Genomic DNA, 23,562 nt, shown 5'->3' on the forward strand with positions numbered 1-23,562 from the left:
AAGGCATCCACGATGGGAGTGAAGGCATGGTGGCGTCGGACGATGACCGATTTGCATCTTTACGTCGCACGATGTCGACAGTGGCACCGAACTCTCTTCGAGCGATAGAGGCGGGACAGATGTGAGGTAAAACAGGTAAGAATACATGTTGATGACGGCCGGGAGTGAATGGTGCGGGAACAGTGAAGAGAGAGTGGTGCCGGGATGGGCAGTGGGTTTTCATTGTGGGACAGTGAACGATTGATTGTACATGCCACAAACAAAGCAATACTGGCTGGCGGGAAAAAAGAAAGGTCTGATTTTTTTCGATAAAGGGTGGATTTTATTGACTCATAATGAAGCATCAAGTGAATACAAACATGATGAGTACACACCCGTCCTCTGCATAATTTGGATGCACACAGCCAACACCAACGCACACACACAAAAATCCGCCGACCAATAGCAAAGTCATATAAGACCAAAACTATGTCTAAGCGGAGAAAGGTAAAAAAAACCTCCAAAGCAAGGACAAACTACAATTGTGACCATATCCGCACCAACCATGTCATGACCCCACGAAGACAACGAGGTTCTTCAACAGCAATGCCTTCATGAAGGGAGCGGCGCTCAAGCGTCGTCGTCACCGGATCCAACCACAAAAGGTCAAACGCTAGGTTTTCACCCTGAATAACCATACGAGCATAACCGAACAATGCCTTTAACAAGGTAACGATGCAAAAACATCGCCATTGCCAGGTATAACTAACTCGGGTTATACCTAGGTTTTCACCCCGGAACTCGTCGAAGTCAGTATCATGTAGTCGCCACCATTTTTCCGCGATTCCAGCAGCTACATGCGTTGGAGTAGAAACCAAGCGCCGCTGCCGCACAACCACCCTCTGCGTCAAGCCGTCATATGTAGATTGCATCTCATTGCCGAAAGCAGCCATTAGATCTGAAGACTTCGATGGTCACCAGAATCCGCAGTGAGACAGTCGTCTCATGTTGTAGCCCGCCTGACTGCACCTCCGAAGGCCCTGGGCCCAACCATCCGCCGCCGTCGTTGGAAGGGGACTGCAGCCACCTGTCGGAGCTGCTAATCCTTGCCGAGCAGGGCCACCTAGTTGGTTGTAGATACTGCCACATCCCGAGCTTGGCAAGGCCGTCCGCCGGGGTAGGATCCCATGGCCTTTCTGGCCATGGATCCGGTCCTAGGAGGCCACCACTCCATCGTTGGAAAGAGGTGCCACAGCCAGGACGCAGCCGGCAAGCCCGGAGCATGAGGTCAGTTCACGGGGAACACACGACGCCGAAGCCGCATATTCTCGCCTCACACAACCACGATCCATGCCAGGAGGTGCGCGAGTGCGCCCAGGAGGAGCAGAAGCGCCCCGCCGCCACCATCCTTAGGTCCGGCATGTCTTCGCCGGCGAACCCTCCGGCGGCGGCGCGGCAGGGAGACAAAGTGCGGGCGGCTAGGGTTTCCCCCCGTGTCGCCAAGCATGGGCGACGCGGGGGACCGGTAATTTCCTCCTCTAACCCTGAAGCGGTCTGATTGAAATAAACTACACAGACATATCAAATATAGCGGTCGGTCAGTGATTATCTTTAATCTTTTTTTCTATCAATGATACAAGATATCACTGATCGGCCAGTTTTAGACGAGTTTGTGAAACCATCTCGCCGAGCCCAAAAGTCAATATCACTGATGCCTGGGGAGAGGTCGGTCGGTGTTTTGGATATGTAGTAGTGCTGGACTATTTGTTCAGGGAAAGAGGTGGATAACTGATAGTAGCAAATCGTAATACCACGTGTGGCATAATGCCCACCCGACCACACGACTCTGTGTGGCATACCCGCAGGCAGCCCACACGACATTGTGTGGGCGAACATTGGACTGCCCACACGTGTGGCAGGAAGGCAGCTGGACCAAACGAATCGTTCGGGACGATCGCTCTCCCCGCCCACATCGCTGCCACCACCCGAACGTCCATCCTATCGGCCCTACAGGCCTTTTCTATATTGGGCCCTACAAGCTTAGTAAAGAAAAAAAGCCCAAATTTTTCCCGTGACAAAAAAAGCCTATGATGACATCCAACAACTTTAAAAGTAGGAAAAACTATGTGAATTTCCAGAAAAGTTGCCACTACATTTACGACTTGCCATCATGTTACTTTTTACAAAAATGGCAGGGTTTACCAAAACATATTAAATTGTCATGGCAGAAAGAATATGTTTCGGAAAATGACATGAACTAAAATGTTCTATAGATCATCATCCATACACTATAAGTTCCATGATGCATAGGCTATATTTGCCATGAGCCATGGCAACTGTTCTATATATCATGATACATAGACTAAAAATGCATAGACTTTCATGGCATGATAAACAAATAAAAACACAGTTTTGTTGTGATAATAAAGCCCAGATTTACCATCCTATGAAAACGGAAAGATGAATTAGCCATAATACATAAGAGTGACAAACAAACTAGTACTAAAAAATCCCAATGGTTCAAACCGAAGAAATGTCAGTTGTACCTGCAAGCAAAATTTGCCATGGTCAAAAAAAGAAGTTTTTTATATTAACTAAAAAGGAAAAGTTCATGGCAATTTGCATCTGTATCACGGGGGCAGAAAAAAAATGGATTAAAAAATTTGTTTATGTTTTTCCATGCCAATCAAACAACACAAAAAAGATTAAAAATTGCCATGGCAAATGCATATACAAATATACCATGGGACTTTTTGTCAAAATTGCCATGCTTATATATGATTTCTTTGCCATTATTGTGAAATAATAAAAAAAGATATCAAAAATTGCCATGGCAAAAACATGTTCCATGGTATTTTATCAAAAGTTGCCATCTTTGTTTAATTAAATTGCCGTGTATATAAAACAACACGAAAAGAAAGATCAAAATTGCAATGGCAAAAGCGTATTCTAATTTGCCATGGAATATTTAATCAAATTTTCCATGCTAATATAAAAAAATTACCACGAATGTGAAAAAATAAAAAAATGATCAATAGTTGCCATGGCAAAAGCATGCTAAAAATTGTCATGGTATTTTACCAAAATTTCCATGATTGTGAAATAATAAAAAATCAAAAATTGCCATGGCAAAAAGCATGTTCAAAACTAACCATGCTATTTTATCAAGACTTGCCATCTTTGTGTAATTAAATTGCCGTCTATGTGAAACAACATGAAAAGAAGATCAGAATTGCCATGGCAATGCATATTCTAATATGCCATGGATTTTTTTATCGAATTTGGAATGCTAATATAAATAATTTTGCAATATTGTGAAATATTACAAAAATGATGAATAGTTGCCATGGCAAGGGAATGTTCAAATTTTGACATGGCATTTTACCAAATTTTGTCATATTTGGTGTCATTAATTTGCCATGTAACGGAAATAACACAAAAAATTGTCAAATTTGCCATAGAAAAAATGTATATTTGAATGCCATGGCAAATGCATATTCAATTTTTTGTGGGTCCACGGTTCCCAGTCAAAAAAATTGTTGGTTTTTTTTATCAAATTTGCCATGCTTATGTATAAACAGTTGCCATGAATGTGAAATTATACAAAAATTGTGATGGCAAAAAGCATGTTCAAACTTGCCATGGCGTTTAACCAAGACTTGCCATCTTCTTTGGTATTAAGTTGCCGTGTATGTGGAACAACACAGAAAAATCGCCATGAACATGGCAACATATTAAACTACATTTGCCATGCTCTCATAGAACTCAAATTGCCATGTTGCAAAAGAAAAACATGGCAACACATCATATATTTACATGGCAACACAACCCTTTTGTTAGTTTTGTGGCAACACATCATGGAAAATCAAAAATGTTGAGTTGCCATGGCAACTAAAAAAGAAAAAGTTTGACATTTTGATAAAAATAACACGGCAAATTTGAATGTGTATTTGCCATGGCAATATTTTTCATCATTTCTTTGCGCTATTTTATCCGTGGCAAATTTGTTAAACATTTTTCCATGGTCAAATTGTTGTAAATTCATGTCATGGCAAATTGTTCTAAATTTATGTCATGGCAAAATCTATATTTTTTTCCATGACCAACACTCTAGTTAGCCATGGCAAATCTGTAACTTTTTTTCACATGACAAACAATCTAGTTAGCTCAAAGGTAAATTTGCCATGGCAACTATACCATCTGGATGAGGGTAAATGTGCCACCTGAACTAACTTGCCTCTTCAAAAATTAAGATGGCAAAAATGGTAGAGGCATACCAGAAAAGCCATAGGACAGATGGCAAACATACCGTATGTGCTGGCCCATACATGCAATGGTGGAGCTCGCCGTAAAAAACTCGCGGCGGACACCTGCGCGCCCATGGCCGGGCCCATTAGCACCCGCCGCATCTGGGAGCGCCCCGCCGACCCGTAGAGAGCCAGCCCGGAGATAGAGGGGGTGACCTCCACCCGCCGGCCCACCCCCACGACGGAGACGCCGTCGCCTGCTCTGCCGTCCGCGACGTGGCTATCGCCTCTGATCCCCTTGCATCGGTGCCTCCATGACCTAGCTGCCGCAGCCCCCTTCTCGCGCGGGGTCTGGAGAAGTTTGCCGTGTTTTAGAATTTTCCAGAATTTAACAAGTAAATTTGACATGGCAATGTAGGCATGAAATTTGCCATGGCAAGTGAAAACTATATGTTGCCATGGCAATGAAAAGTGTAGAATCTGCCATGGATGTGTAGTTATATTTGCCATGTCAACAAAGATAGAATTGCCATTACAAATATAAAAAAAGCAAAATTTGAAGAACCTGCCATGAGAGCATTACAAAGGAAAGCTGAAATTTGCCATGTTCGGAAAACATGAATGTGATGGACTTCATGAGATCACAATGCACAAGAAAAACACATAAACACATGGCAACAAAACAACACTTATATGACAAATGGCACAGACGATTGTATGATCCTCTCCATGAAGATTTGAATTGCCATGGCAACTACTATGTCCCATCCAATACTAGAAACAAGAAAAAATACGGATTGAAAATTACCATGGCAACTATGGATTGAACATGGGAGGATTAATATGAAAAACTATCACAAAACATTATATTGAAAAATGAAAACAAAAAACTGATCATCAATTGACAATAATCATCGCACTAAAATATTGGGCACCTTGGCACAGGTTGTTCATTTATGAAACAAACAAATCTTCTCAAATGCTAAAACAGGGTAAGGTATAATGAAGCTTTAGCTAAGTTAATTACAATGTGGCTCACAACACAAACTGCATGATGCTGAAAAACAGTACAAGTACTCTAACAGTCGAAATCTGGCAACTCCGGCCACGGTCGCCGGCCACGAATTCAAAGGGCACAACGCCTCTGTATATCGATATTGAGGGAAGGAAGCAGGGGTAAGACGCAGCTCACCTTGGGGACGTGCTGGTGAGCACGGAGGAGTCCAGGGAAGCAGGACGACGACAGGAACTAGAGGAGAGCATCGGCAGCGAGCCCGCCTCCACTGCTCCGGCCTGCCTCACACGCGCGACGCCATCCTTCCATCGGTGAAACTCCTCTCTGTAGTGGCCCGCCTCGGCTCCGCTGCCACCAGCCATGGGAATGGCTGCGCGGGGGAGGTTAAGATGTCGGGCATGCCGTGCGCTTCCACGCCCTTGAGCAATCCACCGCGCGCGTCTCCACATCATCGTCGATGCGCGCTGCGCACCCCCGCCGCTGCCGACCCCGTGCTGGATGCGGGGGCTGGTTGGAGGGGATTGGCGCCCTCGCCGTCGCCTGGGTTGGCGCCGACGGCGCCCGTGGCCTGCTCTGACAGAAGCATCCCCTGCTCCGTCGGCTCCTCATCCGCGACGCGGTGCCGAATCGAGGCGGAGCTAAGCGCGCTCGATGCGGAGACAACGAGACCCGACCTCACCCCGCCAACCTCGGCGATGACGGCAGGTCGACGCCGGCAGCCCGTCTTCAGATCCGGCGAAGAAAAGGGGAGAAAACAGTGAGGAGTATTGGGGGAAGAGGCCGCTGGGGTGGGGTGAAGGGGAGTTGTGCCATGGCGGCCGCCGGCGAGGACGCCGACCACCTGACGGGGCCGGAATCCTCTCTGAATCGCCGGGATCCTCTCTCTCTCTCTGCTCACTTGCTCCGTGTGGGGGGGAGGTCAACGAGAAGGGTGGAAGTGAGCGAGCGAGGAGAGGACAGCGTTCGGGCGGGGACCCAAACAGCCCGCACGACCGCTACTGCTGATGTGTCTGTGCGCCCTGCTTTAAGATTGATGCAACGCATCTAATGGCAGCGAGGGCGTTCGGACGAAGTGGTCTCAGCCCACACATGTGGGCGTTAATATTTCCGAAAATGAATGGTTCAAAATGATTGAGACGTCATGAAATTTCTCTTTTGAATCTGAAGTACAACTTAAGATTTCAACAATACTATACTACAATACTAGATTTTTTAGCAAACATTTATTCTCTTGTTGTCATTGTTAACAACAACGGAATGCAAATTTGAAGGCGAAAACAAGAACAAAGTACCTTTGGATAAAATAAAGTTTATCTATAGTATTGTTTTATTTCATACAAGAATTAATCATCATGGTAAAATACGAGAATATGGCCTTTCAGCAACCAGGTTGCTCAAACCCGACCACCAGCAGCATCGAGACCGCCACCTGCACCAGCACCACCGTCATGCCCGCCACCAACACCTCCACCAAAGCCTCCACCGACACCACCTCCGGCACCTATACCGCTGCCAAGCCCACCACCGTGCCCCCCTCCAAGACCTCCACCACCACCAAATCCACCACCTCCACCGGCGCCGCCTCTGAAACCCCCGCCATGACCGCCTCCAAGCCCACCACCACTTCCTCCTCCGAGTCCCCCTCCGCCTCCTAGGCCTCCACCAGCTCCACCGCCTACTCCAGCCCCGCCACCGAAGCCGCCACTGTGCCCACCTCCGAGACCTCCACCGGCACCGCCGCCACCACCAAATCCTCCTCCCCCACCAGCTCCGCCGCCTGCACCACCGCCACCAGCTCCAAAGCCGCCGCCATGTCCGGCATCACCGCCTAGCCCGCCTCCACCGCCACCTCCAAAGCCACCACCTCCTCCAGCTCCGAGCCCGCCACCGGCTCCTCCTCCAGCTCCTACACCACCACCGGCTCCTCCTCCACCGCCTGCACCACCACCGAAGCCCCTTCCATGCCCACCTTCGAGACCTCCACCGGCACCGGCACCGCCACCACCACCAAATCCTCCTCCACCGCCTGCACCACCGCCAGCTCCAAAACCACCACCTTGTCCAGCTCCAGCACCACCGCCAAGCCCGCCCCCACCGCCACCTCCAAAGCCACCACCTCCTCCACCTCCGAGCCCACCACCGACTCCTCCTCCACCTCCCGCGCCACCACCAAAGCCCCCGCCATGCCCACCTCCGAGACCTCCTCCAGCACCACCTCCTGCACCAAAACCTCCCCCAGCACCTCCGCCCGCCCCACCTCCGGCTCCAAAACCACCACCGTGCCCCCCACCAAGGCCACCTCCACCACCCAAGCCACCCCCTCCGCCACCACCAAAACCACCACCTCCACCTAAGCCACCGGCATGGCAGCGACCGTGGCGGCAGCCACGACCGAACGGGCCACGGCCGAATCCGGCGAGAGCCACGGAGCTCAGCTGCGTTGCAATGCCGAGAAGGAGTAGCAGCAAGACCGTTCGCTTGATAGTGGCGGCCATGGTCGGCTAGCTACAGACACCGCTACTCGATCCTTGCTCGCTGTCGTTGGGATGGTTCCTGCAGCCCCGATCTGCGTTGGTATTTATAGGAGCAGTTGTCGTGGTTTCTTGTGGCCGGCCGGCCGGCATGTAGTTGGTTGGCGGGTGGCGCGAACGTTGCATTAACTGAAGAGCTGCCGCGTTGGCCAAAGTAGTTGAGGAGATGAGAGTGGACTCTGGAGATGGGAGTCAAACTAAAGTACGTAGCTGTCGGAGGATAAGATTGAAAAGACATTGCATGCAGCCGTGCATGGCAGTGGGTCGCGGCACTCGAACGGCCGTGTGTCGTTGCTGCGGACGAAATGGATGGCATCAAGTGCAGTGTCAGCCTGGCAGGTACTGTACTGTTCACCCTCGCAGTTCACTGATCACCGCCGAGGCGCCGACGGCACTGTATCTCAATGAACTACGCTTCAGTCGTGATCTGCTTACGGTTGGTCCAGGTTTCGGCATCAAGATTAATTAAAATTATAAGGAGAAAACTGAACCGAGCCTTGACGCTTAGACGTACTGTAACGGGAGCCTCTATTTGTCAGTTAACTAAAAAAAGCGAGTGCATCAGTGTCTAATATGGACGTTCAGATCATCATCCAACCGCCCAGAATAGATCCATGAACTGTTCATGGTCTTCCTCCTCACGATGCTCCCATCCTACCCCGCCCTAACCTCCGGCCTCCACCACCCACGGCCGGCAGGCGCTACCGCACACCGCCATTGCTGGCCGCCGCCCGACCATCCCTCTATGCCCCGCCGCACCAAGGAAGACTTTCGGCGATCCCCTGCAACCCCACCCGAAGATAGATAATGGGGCAATGAATTCACCCTAGGATAGTGGGGCTCTCTTCTCTGGCGAGGTTTCGGTGCCAGAAGGAAGAAAGAAGGTGACTGACGCTAGAGAAATTTTCAAATACCTGAGAAATAGCAAAACCATTTTTTTTCAAGTTTATTGCAAAGTGTTCAATGAATTGGATGAGTATTTACAGCTTGGGGCACCTTCTTTACAAGTTGTACAAAAGGAAACATCCTCGAGTCTCAACTACAAAATCGTCCATTCGCTCTCGTCAAATGGACCCAGAGCTGATGGTGGGGGCGCCGATGGCAACTCTGAAGTTTTTGCATTCTTTTTCGAAAATAGGGCGGCCTTCCTCTCACGAAGGTTCGAGAAAAAATTTGTATTCTTTTCTTCCGGTGATTTTTTCTCATCATTTGGCGATGTTTTCTTCTCATCCTTGGCTACACGCTTCCACAGAGACTGACGATCTTTGCCAGTGAAATTCAGCTTGAGCTTGAAGCGGTTCTTATTCTCGGCAGACTTCTCGTCAGGTTGCTCCATGATCTGAAGAGCGTCTTCAGGATGGGTTACTATGGCCTCCATCGTCTCATAAACCTGGCAAAGTATGTTAAATGTTAATACCACTGTATGCAGTAACATAATTAGCAGATGAATAAACAATAGCAGAGTACCTTGCAGATCTCATCCAGCTTCTCTTTTGACATGTCATCTTGGTAAATGCCAATGATGTAGTCTTTACAATCGTAGAATAATTTTGACAGATTACTGTCTGCTGGTAGCACTGATTCAGCTGCTACAAAGCATACAGAAAGCTGATATACAAGCAGCAAGTGGTAAGGCCTTGAAATAATGACATGGAACTACAAGAAAACATCACGGAGACAAAAATGCAAACATTCAACTCACAATGACTGAGAGTAGCTGCTGAAACAGTTTTCCTGGTTCAATAACTTCCAAGGCATCAAATATGCTCTCCCTACAAGATTACATCACTCCAATAATCATTTACGAGCAACTCAAGATCCAGCGCAGAAAACCGCCACAATATTTTGTACTTACACAGCTAAATCTTCATCATATAGCGGAGTTTGTTCAACAGCAGGTATAGGTTTTGCTGCTTCCCACAATTCCTTCCACAAATTTCCTTCTAGTTAAGCACAATACATCAAAATGTAGAAGACATTTAGGTTAGAGTTGGCAAATAAGGGAGCAACCATAGGGAAGGGAGGGAGAAAATTGTTACCTTTTGTTTGCATTCTGTCACTTAGCCGGCCACGTCTAGATGAGCCCTCCCCTACTGTTGCATTGCTTGCTGCACAATCTTCAGACCAGTCAGGTGGAGAGTGCCACCTAATGAAATCTTCAAGGACACATCCCGGGTTTGCAGCCTATTGTCCAAAAGAAAATTATTGCTTAGGAACCTCAATCAGACAGACTCACAGCCAGTGCCTGAGCAACTTTAAACTTGCCTTGAACGCCTGCATATCTGATAAAAGCTGAGAACAGCCAGCACCAACACTGAAAACATGTATACAAGGCAGTGTCACAATCATTGCTCTATTGCTCAAAAGTTAAGGAGAAACCTTAGCAAAATAAATGGTAACTATGGTCATACATAATTATATTGCACTTTTAAGTGGGGAACAAACTGGTAACGGTAGAAGGAAATAATAAATAACAAATAAGAATGCTATGCAAAACTTATGTCAAATCATTCCCTCAGATTTAACTTGTAGCATGCACAGTATGGTAGTACAAATGAAAGATTGACATGCCTTCCTGTCCGTAAGACAAGTTCCTCTGTTTCTTTTATGAGCTCTGCTGTCATAATAGGGCCTTCCTGAACATATATATTGTGCAAGCATTCAGAATACTGAAAGAAAGCACCATAGAAGATGAAGTAACAAACAATGCAACAACTTACCTGCAGAATCGGAGAATATACAGGCTCACCAGTTTCTAACAGTGTTAAGTTCCCGGATGCATGGTCAACACCAAGCCGAAGAACCTGATCACCACTGCTATTGCTTGCGTAAATCCCACTGTCACGAGAATCTCCATTTGAATACCTGGGATTTGAGTTATCAATACTTTCCTGTTTTAGCAAGGAATCAAGTGTCTCCTTTGCTGCTTTTCTCCGTTGTTTCCTGGCAATGCAGCAATTTATAACTTGTATCTCCTGATATAGTAAACAGCAATTCAAGTCCGGTGCAGCATTTAATGACATTCGAGGCACTGGTTGCCCATCAGACCATAGTTTCTTCAACTGCACGTATACCAAAAGAATTAAATGTGGTGCTGACATTTAGTTTTATTGAAGTTTATAAATTTATTAAGGATTTTGCTTGTCTTGTTCCCTCACAAACCAAATTCCTTTTGTGTGAAATGTAATGACTAATGATCTTATGCCGCTTAGCAATTTGTATGATCAACAGGTGAATTTCAAAGCAGCATGTTCAAACAATAGGGGCACATATCACCAACACACTTACCTCAACAACTACAGATTGCCAAAAAAATGCCATCTTGTGCACAGAACTAATGCCGCCAATAATCTCTCCCAAGTGATGAACAAAGCTTCCAGGTGGTGCACCATGGATATCCCTGGACAAAGATGCTGAATGAAGTAATTCTGGGGCACACTGACTTTCATCGTGGGGCAACTCTTCCGCTGAAAAGATAATTCTGTAATATATTGCAACACTTGAATTGCAAAGTAAGAAGAAAAAAACAGCTCAGCACATCATGGTAACATACCAAATTTGAACAACGAGTACATCAAGGATTTTGTTTCGTCGTCACCAAAAAATTCAGAACTAGATCTTTCCTCCTTTTCACGGCGAACAAGTGACTTAACAACAGACAAGCTCAAGCCACCCTTCTCTTTCAGATATTGGTCACCACTGAACTTCATATCATTCATTGAACTGAATCTTTTTCCATCTCTAGAGAACACGAAAAAATGGTTTACAATTCGTAAAATAAAAGAAACAAATCAAGTAAAAAGAAAGCACTTCAGAAATGTAAAATGCAAAATGATGCATGTTTTCTTGCAGCACTAAGTGTACTTTTCCATTCAAAAAATATGGTGGATAGACGGAAAACAAACTTACTCAATGGCTGCAATCAACTGTTTAACTATTGAAGCTGGGGGAAAGGACAGGTTAGATGAAGAAGTTGACCCGGCTTCTATCTTCAAGCCTTCCTCGTCTGCTGAGGGGATTACTTCAGGGACCTGGAAGCAATAAATGTTTTGCACCTTATGTGACAATTGCAGGGCACAACCATTTCAACATCTAATTTGCATTTATAATTTATAATGAGAAAGATCACAAAATGGATAGGTGAGCATTCAACAAAGAGGCCTTTTAGGTGGATTAAACATCAGGTGTCAATTATAGAAGCATACACATCAGTCGCACGCTGCCCACGTTCTTTTTTCCAATCCAATGGAATATAAACCTCCACACCCACCATTATCAGTTATGGAAATTGATATGGAAGGACTTCCAGTTCCACTCAACTGAGCAAAACAAGCCAAGCTTAATTCCTTTTTTCAGAATGCATGGCAGGAGCTCAGCCCATTCTTTTAGAAGAAGCAAGCGCGGAAAAAGCTAGAGAACACATATGTACAAAGTTGACCACCAACTGCTGGACTTCCAAGTACGGCGAATGGCAAGGCCGGCCATCACAAAACTTCAAAAGAAAAGGATCACAAGAAGTCGAGAAGCCTCAACATAAGGTTAACCAAATAGTCACACCATGGAGCATTCACAAAGCCTCAATATAAGGTTATCAAGTACTCCCGCCGACCCATATTAATTGAAGCACACTTTGTACAAATTTGTAGAGAGTTGTATTAAGTGTGCGTCAATTAATATGGATCGGAGGGAGTAGCTGCTACCAGCTGAAACGTCTGATCTCTTTTCACCCATTGAGGCCCAACTCAAAACCTCACAACTCTGCTACGCGCTGCCACAAGAACAGGGTCACGCACACATAGAACAACTTCACAGTCGCTGGTAACAACTTCCAAGTTTACACACATATTCAGAAAGCAACAACCAAACCTGACGAATTGAACACCCCACCGGGACACCAGGTATCACCGATTCAGCACCACAACACGCCCCTCTCACAGCCTCACCTCGGCAGGACTGCTCAAGCATCGGACTGATAGACTCTACACACACGAAGCGGCAACCGATTCGACGGCAATGGCAGGACCATGTACCTCATCAGGCGGAGGCTTCACGTCCGGCGCCTGACCCGAGGCGGAAGCGGCCGCTTCAGCGTCGACCTGCCGATCCATCGAGGTCCTGGGCGACGGCGTCCTGTGCTCGCTGGATCCGTCCGCATCTGCACATGCCACGAGCGAATTCGAACCGAAGCTCATCAGATTCCGAGCCCGGAACCGAGCAGAAGTGGAGCGGGGGAGGACTGGAAAGGAGTCAGGACACATGAGTACGCCGTTGGTACCTCGGAGGTCGGCTTTAATGTCGGTGAGCACGCGCTCGGCGCGGGCGGCGGCGGAGTGGATCGCCGTGCGCGCCCGCGACACGAGCGACGTCGACGACGCGGGGGGAGGAGGAGGCAGCTGGTGCATGGTGGGCCTACTTGGCAGTGGCGTGGGGGAAAGGGGGAAGAAGCGGAGGAAGAGGAGCTGGAGGAGGTATGGGGAATTTGGGATGGGGAGACTGAGCGCAGCCAGCAGCACAAGCCAAGGAATTTGTTTTTACGATTTTCATATAGTATATTTTAAAACGGAATTGCTATTTCACATCTACTACCTTTGTTCTTAAATATTTGTCATTTTAGACATTTCAACAAGTGACTATATACAAAGCAAAATAAGTGAATCTACACTCAAAAATATGGCTACATACATCCGTATGTTGTAACCATTTGAAATGTCTAGAAAGACTAATATTTAGGAACAAAAAGATTAGATGTGATACTATAATATCTCACATCTAACATCATTACCACCATCTGATTAATGTTTTAAGATTTGTTGTTTTTTTGTCCGTGGGTTGTTCGTGCCTCTTTTAGTTTTTTTTGCTGTTTTTTAAACAATGTTAAAATAACCAGTGCACCAGACCGCGTTGTTGAGTTGTGTCGTGGTTTTAACTCTGACAGTGATATAGGGGGGTATGTATGGAGAGGCTAGATCTTAGCTATGGAGGAGTTGTAAGCACACGAGGATTACGAGTTCAGGCCCTTCTCGGAGGAAGTAACAGCCCTACGTCTCGGTGCCCGGAGGCGGTCGACTGAATTATGTGTGTATGAATAACAGGGGTGCGAACCCTTGATACTGAGGAGGGGAGTGGCTTATATAGAGTTCGCCAGGCCCCTCCAGCCCTCAGTAATGCAGGGTTTAAAATACATTAAGACTGGGCGTTACTGGTAACGCCCCTAATAAAGTGCTATGATGACCATAAAAGCTACTTAATGTCCGACCGTTTGCGTGCGGGGTGACTTTAGATCTCCTGGCAGTCGAGCGGTTGGCTTCGTGATCGAGTGATAGCTTCGTGGTCGAGTGTCTTGAATCCGTCGAGTGGGATACCTCCAAGTCGATTGAAAGGTGACTTCTTCTAGGGATGTCCTTGGGTAGGGTACTTAGGACAAGTCCATGCCCCTACCCTAGGTACATAGCTTCATCATTAGCCCCCGAATGGATCGAGATTCGAGTGGGGAAGGAGTCGGGGATCTTTCCGACTGGTTCTTCATGTTACATAAACGTCTTGTTTTGGATCAGTTGTCACGGATGACGTCGTCAACTTCTTTCAGTCGCCTTGATCCATTCTTGGCCTCTTGTCGAGTGAATTTCTTTACTTGTGAAGTTCCGAGTGACGGTGTGAAAGGGATCTTCTGTTTGACGAGTTGTTCTGCGGCCTGCGGATTTTGCGGGATTTGAATTTCGGGAAGCGCGCGGGACGGGGGCGGCCGCAGTAATCGGATGGGATAGGATGGAAGCTCCTCGATCCCCGCGCCACCTTTTTCGCCACGTACCGCGCGCGCCTGTTGCGGGATTTGACGGGATTGCCTGGGCCTACCAGTCAGCCACTCGGAAGCGACCTCTTATAAGCTCCCAGCTCGGGACCCCCGAACAGTGCGCCTTCACTTCTCCCCCTTCCTTCACAAGATCCTCCGCCACCTCCGCTCTCACCTTGATGCCGTAGGTATGTTCGAGATTCGCCGGCGACGATGGTGAAGGAGAAGACGTCGGCTCTGGAGCGCGCGAAGAAGGCGGCGGTGCAGGGGAAGGGGAAGAAGTCCGCTCGGGGCGGATCTTCCTCGAGGACTGCTCTGCCCAAGGATTGGATCCAGGGCGACTGGATGCCGTCGGCGATTCGGCAGGATGATCTCGACGATCTGGTCGAGGGGGGATTCATTCACCATGAATCTGCGCGTGAATGAATCTGCGCGTCTCCCGGGGAAAGAAATCGAACCCCAGCCTCTTGATGGTGAGTGGGTCCTCCTCACCACCCATATCGATCGTGGATTCTCTCTGCCTCCTCATCCTTTTTTCCGGAGCTTCTTGAACTTCTTCGGAGCGCAGCTCCATCACTTTACTCCCAATTCTATTGTGTATCTTGCTGCTTTCGTTTCCTTGTGCGAAAACTTCTTAGGTTGCCGCCCCCATTGGGGACTCTTCAAGCACATCTTCACTTGCCGCTCTCAGTCAGTCAAGAAGGCCAAGTCGAGTGACGAACGGACGCAGGTGATCCAGCTGTGTGGGGGCCTGGCGATCCAGGTGAGGGGAAAAAGTTCCTTTCCGTCTATCACTTTTCCCGAGTCAGTCCGTGGGTGGCAGTCGACTTGGTTTTATTGTAAAGACCAGGTGACCCCAGGACAGTCGACTGGGCTTCCCCCTTTTTTCTCTGAATCGAGCACAAAAACCTGCCTCTCTGAAAGTGACGCCGGAGGAAAAGGCGCAAGTCAAGGTGCTGGTCGGTCGAGTGGTTCAGCTGGTCCGCGAGGGTGTGACTGGCATGGACTTGTTGGAAGTCTTCCTTCGGAGGCGCATCCAACCGCTTCAGGCTCGTGACCACCCGATGTGGCTGTACTCGGGTCTCGAAGACACCACTCGGATTCACCCAAAGGAGGTCACTGACGAGATGTTGGAAGGGTGGCTGTCGAGTATCACAGGGAACAAGGACAACCCCCGAGGAGCTAGGAGGATTCCTCCACTCGACCAAACATACGAAGTGGACAAGGTCTGACCTTGCGTTTCCGATTGTGATCTTGCTTTCTTTATTTGTTCTCTTTGGATCAGTCGATTGACTTTTTTCTTGCTTGCTGTCCTCTAGGCCACTACTGAGATGTACTCGACACCCAATGGAGCACAGGAGCAGGCCGAGGAAGGAGAGGCGAGCGGAGGCAAAAGTGGAGACGAGGGAGAAGAGTGGGAATCTGACGATGAAGGAGAGGGGGGTGACGACGACGACTCCAGTGAAGAAGAGGAGGAAGAAGTCGAACCTCCCCGCTCGGAACGGCGATCCAAGCTTACACACGACCCTGCATGGGAACGTGGTAAGGCGACTGTCCCTGTTGGGTAGTCGTCGAAGCGCCCTCGGACCTCATCTCCAGCACCGACAGAAAAATCTCCCAAGCATCCACGCGCGACGCCGTCCAAGCCGCCCAAGGCTCTGCCCAGGATGAAGATGGATGTCCCCACCATTTCTGGGTAATAGTAGAATTTGTTTTCCTTTGTTGAATGTGACAGACTCTTGGTCGACTCATTGAATAAGCTGACTGACTTTCGAAATTTGCAGTGCTGCCACCTCGGAGATCTCCGCCAAGGATGATGATCAAGAGATGGAAGACGCTGTTACTTCCAACCCCGGTATGATTACTGATGCTCTGCTTTTAGTCGACTGACGATTTCTTATAATTCCGGTCGATTGGATTTTTCCTGTAGCTCCTCCTCATGTCATTGACCTCCCTGACGATGACGACGAAGTGCCGCTGAGGGCGCGAAGGAACAGGAGGGCACCGGCTGGCAAGACCCCACAAACTACTCCGGTGCCTGAGGCCGTAGTCCGGGAGGGTGGTGATACCACTCGGGCTTCTGTGACCTTCGCTGAACCCCTGACGAGTGTCTGGCCTTCAACGTCGACTGTAAATCTGCCTTCGCTTTTTGCCACACACCACGTCCCTGAGGACCAAGTGGGTGCCGCTAAAGAGGCTATACGCCAGGCGGGGATCATGATGGAGCAAGTGAAGGTGGTTCGGGACGCCAGCCAAGCAGCTTATGATGCGAGTTCAGCTCTTCAGAGCAACGTCCAGGTCAGTCGATTCACCGCTTGTTCTGTTAGGATATTCTATCTGAAGAATCTCTTTTCCGAAGATCTTTATATCTGTACACCCACTGGGTGTGTCTATTAATCTTTTTGACGAGTGGGGGCACGCTAAGTGCACCCACTGGGTGTAGTCCCCGAGACTACGGTGGACTGCTGGCAGTCGACTGTAGTCTCTATATTGTGTTGCTTTAGTTGAACTTCTTCACTCGGTCTGGTCAGGCCATGTCGAATGGAACTGTACACGGTCGACTGTGGGCAGTCGATTTTTTTGGTCGAATCAGTGGGGGCACACTAAGTGCACCCACTGGGTGTAGTCCCTGAGACTACTGTCGAATGTTTTTGATTTGGCTGTAGTCTTAGAAATGCCATCGTTGTCTCTTGGTTACTCGGAAGCAACTTATCTTGGATGTCTGTCGACTGATTTTTTGCAGAAATCCTACGAACTTGTGGCTCTCTACACTGAGTTGGAGAACAAACAAATCCAGCTGAACCTTGACTTGAAGCTTGCTCAGGAGAACTTGCAGAAGGCGAGGGACGAAGCAAAAGGTATGGCTGGTGAGCTTTTGTCGATTGTCCTTTCTTTCTGGCTGTCCTCGATGTTAATCTCACTTGCTGTTTCGCAGACAAAATGGAGGAGGCTCTGAAGAAGAAGGATCAAGACCTTGCCGAAGCTCAGAAGGAGGCCCTGAACAAAACGAAGCTTGCTGAAGAAAAACTGGCTTCAGTCGGTATTCTTGAAAAGGAAAACTCCAGGATGAAAACTGCTCTCGACGTGGCTAATCAGGAGGTCAGCCGTCTGAAGAAAGACAAGATGGCTCTGAGTGACCAGGCAGGTGAACTGGCGGGGAAGAGGAACGATCTGGAGGTTTATCTCGGTGGACTCGCCAAGAAGCTGTTCGTCATGCTCGAGGGTAATTACTCCGGTCCGACTGACTTGCAGTTACCAAACCTGCGAGAGCCACTGACTTATCCTTGAATTGTGTTTACAGAATTCTGCCAGAACTTCGAAGAGGAGACCAGTCGAGTGGAGACAGGCTTGGACCCCATCAATTCTCCAGTGAAGGACGAGGCTGCTATGAACGTGCTCCGGCTGGAATCTCGTGTTGCCGGAGTTGTTGACTATCTTGCTCGGTTGAAGGTTGCGATGTCGCGGATTGACACGTCGCTCTGGCCTAGGATGACGCTTCAGAATGACCTCGAGTCCCTGATGACTCGACTGAATGAAGTCCCAGGTCGAGTGGTGGAATGGAAGAAATCTTCTGCTAGATGTGGCGCTGACGTCGCTCTGTCTCTGGTCCGCGTCCACTGCAAGGAGGCGCGAGAAGAAAAGTTGGCCGCCATCCAAGTTGCCAATACCAGGAAGCACAACTTTCAAGACTTCATGGAGACTTTCATTGCTGCTGCCACTCGTATTGCAGACGGGATTGACTTGGACGAGTTCGTCGCCCCTTCCAGTCCTCCGCCTGAAGAATAAAAACTTTTATGCTTCACTTTAAATTTGCCTCGGAATGCCGAGTGGATTTTGTAATCGTTAAACCCTGTCGAGCTGGAGGCTCGAGTACTTCGATCTGTGGTCTAGGACCTTTGGATCTTATCTGAACTTGATTTATCGTTGAATATCTTCATGAATTATCTATCGAGTGGAGCTCGTTCTTCACTCAAAATAACTTTGTATTTGTGGAGCAGCTCCAAAGGAGAAGGTAGCAGTCGATTTGCACCTCGTCGTCCTTGCAGATTGGGATGTGTTCCGTACTTAGGCGAGCACTGGGCTGCAGCTAAGCCCCCGAGTGGGAGGTCTGCTCTCCACTCGGTAGGATTTTAAAAACTTAGGCGAGTACTGGACTGCGGCTAAGCCTCCGAGTGGGAGGTGTGCTCTCCACTCGGTAGGATTTTTTCAAACTTAGGTGAGTACTGGACTGCAGCTAAGCCTCCGAGTGGGAGGTCTGCTCTCCACTCGGTAGGATTTTTTCAAACATAGGCGAGTACTGGACTGCAGCTAAGCCCCCGAGTGGGAGGTCTGCTCTCCACTCAGTAGGATTTTAAAAACTTAGGCGAGTACTGGATTGCGGCTAAGCCTCCGAGTGGGAGGTCTGCTCTCCAGTCGGTAAGATTTTCAACTAGGCGAGTACTGGACTGCAGCTAAGCCCCGAGTGGGAGGTCTGCTCTCCACTCGATAGGATTTTTTCAAACTTAGGCGAGTACTGGACTGCACCTAAGCCCCCGAGTGGGAGGTATGTTCGCCACTCGGTAGAATTTTAAAAACTTAGGTGAGTACTGGACTGCGGCTAAGCCTCCGAGTGGGAGGTCTGCTCTCCACTCGGTAGGATTTTTTCAAACTTAGGCGAGTACTGGACTGCAGCTAAGCCCCCGAGTGGGAGGTCTGCTCTCCACTCGGTAGGATTTTAAAAACTTAGGCGAGCACTGGGCTGCAGCTAAGCCCCCGAGTGGAAGGTCTGCTCTCCACTCGGTAGGATTTTTTAAACACTTAGGCGAGCACTGGGCTGCAGCTAAGCCCCCGAGTGAGAGTCTGGCTCGCCACTTGGTAGGATTTTTTAAACACTTAGGCGAGCACCGGGCTGCAGCTAAGCCCCCGAGTGGGAGGTCTGCTCTCCACTCGGTAGGATTTTTTAAGCACTTAGGCGAGCACTGGGCTGCAGCTAAGCCCCCGAGTGGGAGTCTGGCTCGCCACTCGGTAGGATTTTTTAAACACTTAGGCGAGCACTGGGCTGCAGCTAAGCCCCCGAGTGAGAGTCTGGCTCACCACTCGGTAGGATTTTTTTTACAAACTTAGGCGAAACGGATTCGCAGCTAAGCTACCCACTGGGGGATTTCACACGCAAACAAAGGCGACAGCAATTATAGGAAGAATTGTAACACTCTTGTTTTTGATAAATAGACTACATAAGTTTTTCTTATTACATCTCACCCGAGTGAGAATTCAAGTGTAAAAGGGGCGGAGCAGTTCCGCATTCCAAGCTCGTGGCTCATCGATCTGGCGACCGATATTGTAAAGGTGATATGCTCCATTGTGGAGGACTCTGGTGACGATGAAGGGGCCTTCCCAAGTAGGGGAGAGCTTGTGTGGTTTCTGTTGATCCACTCGGAGGACCAAATCTCCTTCTTGGAAGGCTCAACTCTTCACATTTCTGGCATGGAATCGATGCAAGTCTTGATGATAAATGGTCGATCGGATCATAGCCATTTCTCTTTCTTCTTCTAGGAGGTCGACTGCATCTTGCCGGGCTTGTTCTGCTTCATCTTCAGTGTAAAGCTCGACTGGTGGCACATTGTGAAGTAGATCGCTCGGCAAGACTGCTTCAGCTCCGTAAACCAGAAAGAACGGAGTTCTTCCAGTCGACCGATTTGGGGTGGTCCTCAATCCCCACAGAACTGACGGAAGCTCGTCGACCCATGCGCCCGCTGCGTGCTTGAGATCACGCATCAGCCGAGGCTTTAGTCCTTTGAGAATCAGACCATTTGCCCTTTCTGCTTGTCCATTCGACTGGGGATGGGCGACCGATGCGTAGTCGACTCGTGTGCCTTGAGAGGCCCAAAAAGCTCTGAACTTGTCCAAATCAAAGTTTGACCCATTGTCAGTGATGATGCTATGCGGGACTCCATATCTGAATGTTAACTCCCTGACGAAACTGATAGCAGTGCAAGCATCAAGATTCTTGATGGGCTTAGCTTCAATCCATTTGGTAAACTTATCGACTACCACAAGCACATGTGTGAAACCGCTCCTGCCTGTTCTCAGTGGACCAACCATGTCCAGTCCCCAAACAGCGAAGGGCCAGAAGAGTGGAATGGTCTTCAGGGCTGATGCAGACTTGTGCGATATGTTGGAGTAGAACTGGCACCCTCCACACTTGTCGACTATCTCTTTTGCCATTTCATTCGCTCTTGGCCAGTAAAATCCCGCTCGGTATGCTTTAGCCACAATGGTCCGAGAGGACGCATGATGACCACAGGTCCCCGAGTGGATATCGTCAAGGATTATCTGACCTTCTTCTGGTGTTATACACTTCTGACCGACTCCAGTCGTGCTTTCTCTATACAACTGTCCCTTTATGACTGTAAAGGCCTTGGATCGACGGACGATCTGTCGAGCCTCTTCTTCGTCCTCTGGGAGTTCTTTCTCAGGATATACGCAATGTACGGTATCGTCCAGTCGGGGGTGATTGCCAAAACTTCCATGATTAGGTCGACCACTGCCGGAATTTCAACTTCAGTCGAATCTGTGGCACTCTTTGGCTGCGGGGCTTCATCTGTAAAAGGATCTTCTTGGACTGATGGCGAGTGGATGTGTTCCAAAAACACATTGCTGGGGATGGCTTCTCTCTTGGAGCCTATCTTTGCCAAATCATCAGCCGCTTGATTTTTCAGTCGGGGGATGTGATGAAGCTCTAACCCCTCGAATTTATTCTCTAACTTTCTCACTACATTGCAATACCCAGTCATAGCTGGACTTCTGACGTCCCACTCCTTCATCACCTGATTAACCACCAAATCTGAGTCGCCATAGACCATGAGGCGGCGGACGCCAAGTGAAATGGCCATGCGCAACCCATATAAAAGTGCTTCATATTCTGCTTCGTTATTGGAGGAATCGAAGTGAATCTGGAGAACATATCTGAGCTTATCTCCTCAGGGGGAAACCAATACTACCCCAGCACCGGAACCATTCAGCATCTTAGATCCATCGAAGAACATGGTCCAGTGCTCCGAGTGAACTTGAGTCGGAAGTTGCTGTTCGATCCACTTGGCGACGAAATCTCCAATTTCTTGGGACTTGATAGCTTTCTTTGCCTCAAACTTGATATCCAAGGGAAGAAGTTCAATCGCCCATTTGGCCACTCGACCAGTTGCATCTTTGTTGTGCAAAATCTCTGATAGCGAGCGTCGCTGACGACTGTAATGGAATGATCAGAGAAGTAATGTGCAACCTTCTTCGTGGTCATATAAATCCCATATACAAGTTTCTGGTAGTGAGGATATCTTTGCTTTGAAGGAGTCAAAACTTCAGAAACATAATATACTGGGCGCTGAACTTTGAAGGCATTTCCTTCTTCTTCCCGCTCAACCGTAAGTACTGTACTGACAACTTGTCCTGTGGCTGCAATGTAAAGCAGCAAAGGCTCCTTGCTGATTGGGGCAGCAAGCACCGGCTGGGTGGAGAGCAGAGCTTTTATGTCACATCCCTAGTTCTGGTATGACCTAGACTAGCTAGTCATTTGTGCATCATGTTTATATTCCATTTAAATTTGAAATGAGGATTGGTGGAACCCTCAGAATCATTTTTGAAAATGACCCAAATAAAAATTTCTCCAAAAGGGTCCAAGAAAATGCTCATGTTGCCCTCTGAAAATATTGGACAGAGATAAAAATCAAACCAATATTTTTAAGAGCTCATAGGTATTTATTTTGGGCATTTGGAATTAATGCAGTAATTATTTGCTTTGGATATATATTGTTATATATATAAAATATTGTCCAAAAGTTATGCCATTTATAAAGGAGCTCTGGAATAATATAACTAGCTTCCATAAAAAATGGCATAAGTAAATAAATTGATTTAGTATTATTACTAAATCAGAACAAATGTCAGAAAAATAGAAAAAGAAAAACAAACAGGAAAAAAACCTTACCTGGGCTTCTTACCTGGCGCCTCTGGCCCAGCAAGCCAGCCCAGCCCACCACCGCCGTCGTCCTCCTGGCGCCAGTCGGCCAGGCGTGTGGCCGACGCGCGCGCACGGGCGGAGCGCCACGCCACCAGCTCGCCTGCCTGCCTGCCCTGCCAGCGCGACGCCGCGATGCTTCTTCTCGGTGCCGCCCCGATCCCCTGGCCTCACCCCCCTCTCTCCCGTGCTTTTCCCCTTCTCCCTCTCTCTCACCCGAGAATCACCGTCGCCGCCGTCCATAGCCACCGTGGCCTCGGCCACTGCCGCACCTCCCCGACACGCTTCCCAGCTCCGCCGCGACCCCCTCTCCCTCCTCACCGAGCAAAGCAACCGGGCGAGCTCCGCTTCATCGCCATCGCCGTCGTCTTCAAGCTTCGGCCGACGAGATCGCCGTCGTCGCTCCGGCTGCCCCAAGCCTTCCCCGAGCTCGCCGACGACGCCGTTGGATTCGCTGTGAGCCCCGCCGTCGAACCCCCCCTTCTCCCCTGCCTCCCCGTGCCCCGCAGGCCGATCCCGCTCGCGCCCGAACTCCGGCCGCCGCCCAAGTGGTCGCCGCCGTCGATTTAGGCCGTCTCCGGTGAAACGGAGGGCACCAGTGGATGCGCGCGAGCCCCAGCTTCCCGCGCGTGCCCTCCGCTGCTCGATTGGGCGCCGGAGTGGCAATCCCGCGCCCTCCACCGCGTTTGCTGCCGCCGGCGGCTAAACGCCGGCGTGTTAGCCCAGTTGACCAGGGGGTTTGACCTCCCCTGGCTCAATGACAAGTGGGGCCCGTCCCTGCTAATTCTAGTTTAGGATTAGTTTAAATTTAATTAACCTCTGTTACTTAACCATGACACTGTCGGGTGGACCCCACGTGTCAGATTTGACCTGGACAGCCGCGTTGACCCGCTGATGTAGTGATGACGTCATGCTGGCGCAATAATATGATTTCTGGATTTAAATTAAATCAGGAAATTCCAGAAATTGTTTTAAACTTCAAAAATTCATATCAATTCAACCGTAGCTCA

At 48.8% G+C, this 23,562-nt stretch overlaps 1 protein-coding gene across 1 annotated transcript; it reads right to left on the reverse strand.

The window, feature by feature from the left end:
• Positions 1-8,694: 8,694 nt before the first annotated feature.
• LOC123188452 (rab3 GTPase-activating protein catalytic subunit) lies at positions 8,695-13,276 on the reverse strand. The gene is made up of 13 exons (XM_044600578.1): positions 13,048-13,276; positions 12,803-12,927; positions 11,682-11,803; positions 11,326-11,513; positions 11,061-11,239; positions 10,493-10,834; positions 10,344-10,408; positions 10,038-10,086; positions 9,812-9,956; positions 9,628-9,715; positions 9,475-9,544; positions 9,240-9,380; positions 8,695-9,162 (listed from the first exon to the last, which is right to left on the reverse strand). The coding sequence occupies exons 1-13, from the start codon at positions 13,172-13,174 to the stop codon at positions 8,812-8,814; spliced, it is 1,992 nt and encodes a 663-aa protein (XP_044456513.1). The 5' UTR covers positions 13,175-13,276; the 3' UTR covers positions 8,695-8,811.
• Between the last annotated feature and the right edge of the window lie 10,286 nt (positions 13,277-23,562).

The sequence above is a fragment of the Triticum aestivum genome, chromosome 2A (genome assembly GCF_018294505.1).
Source record: "Triticum aestivum cultivar Chinese Spring chromosome 2A, IWGSC CS RefSeq v2.1, whole genome shotgun sequence".
NCBI classification, from domain to species: Eukaryota; Viridiplantae; Streptophyta; class Magnoliopsida; order Poales; family Poaceae; genus Triticum; species Triticum aestivum.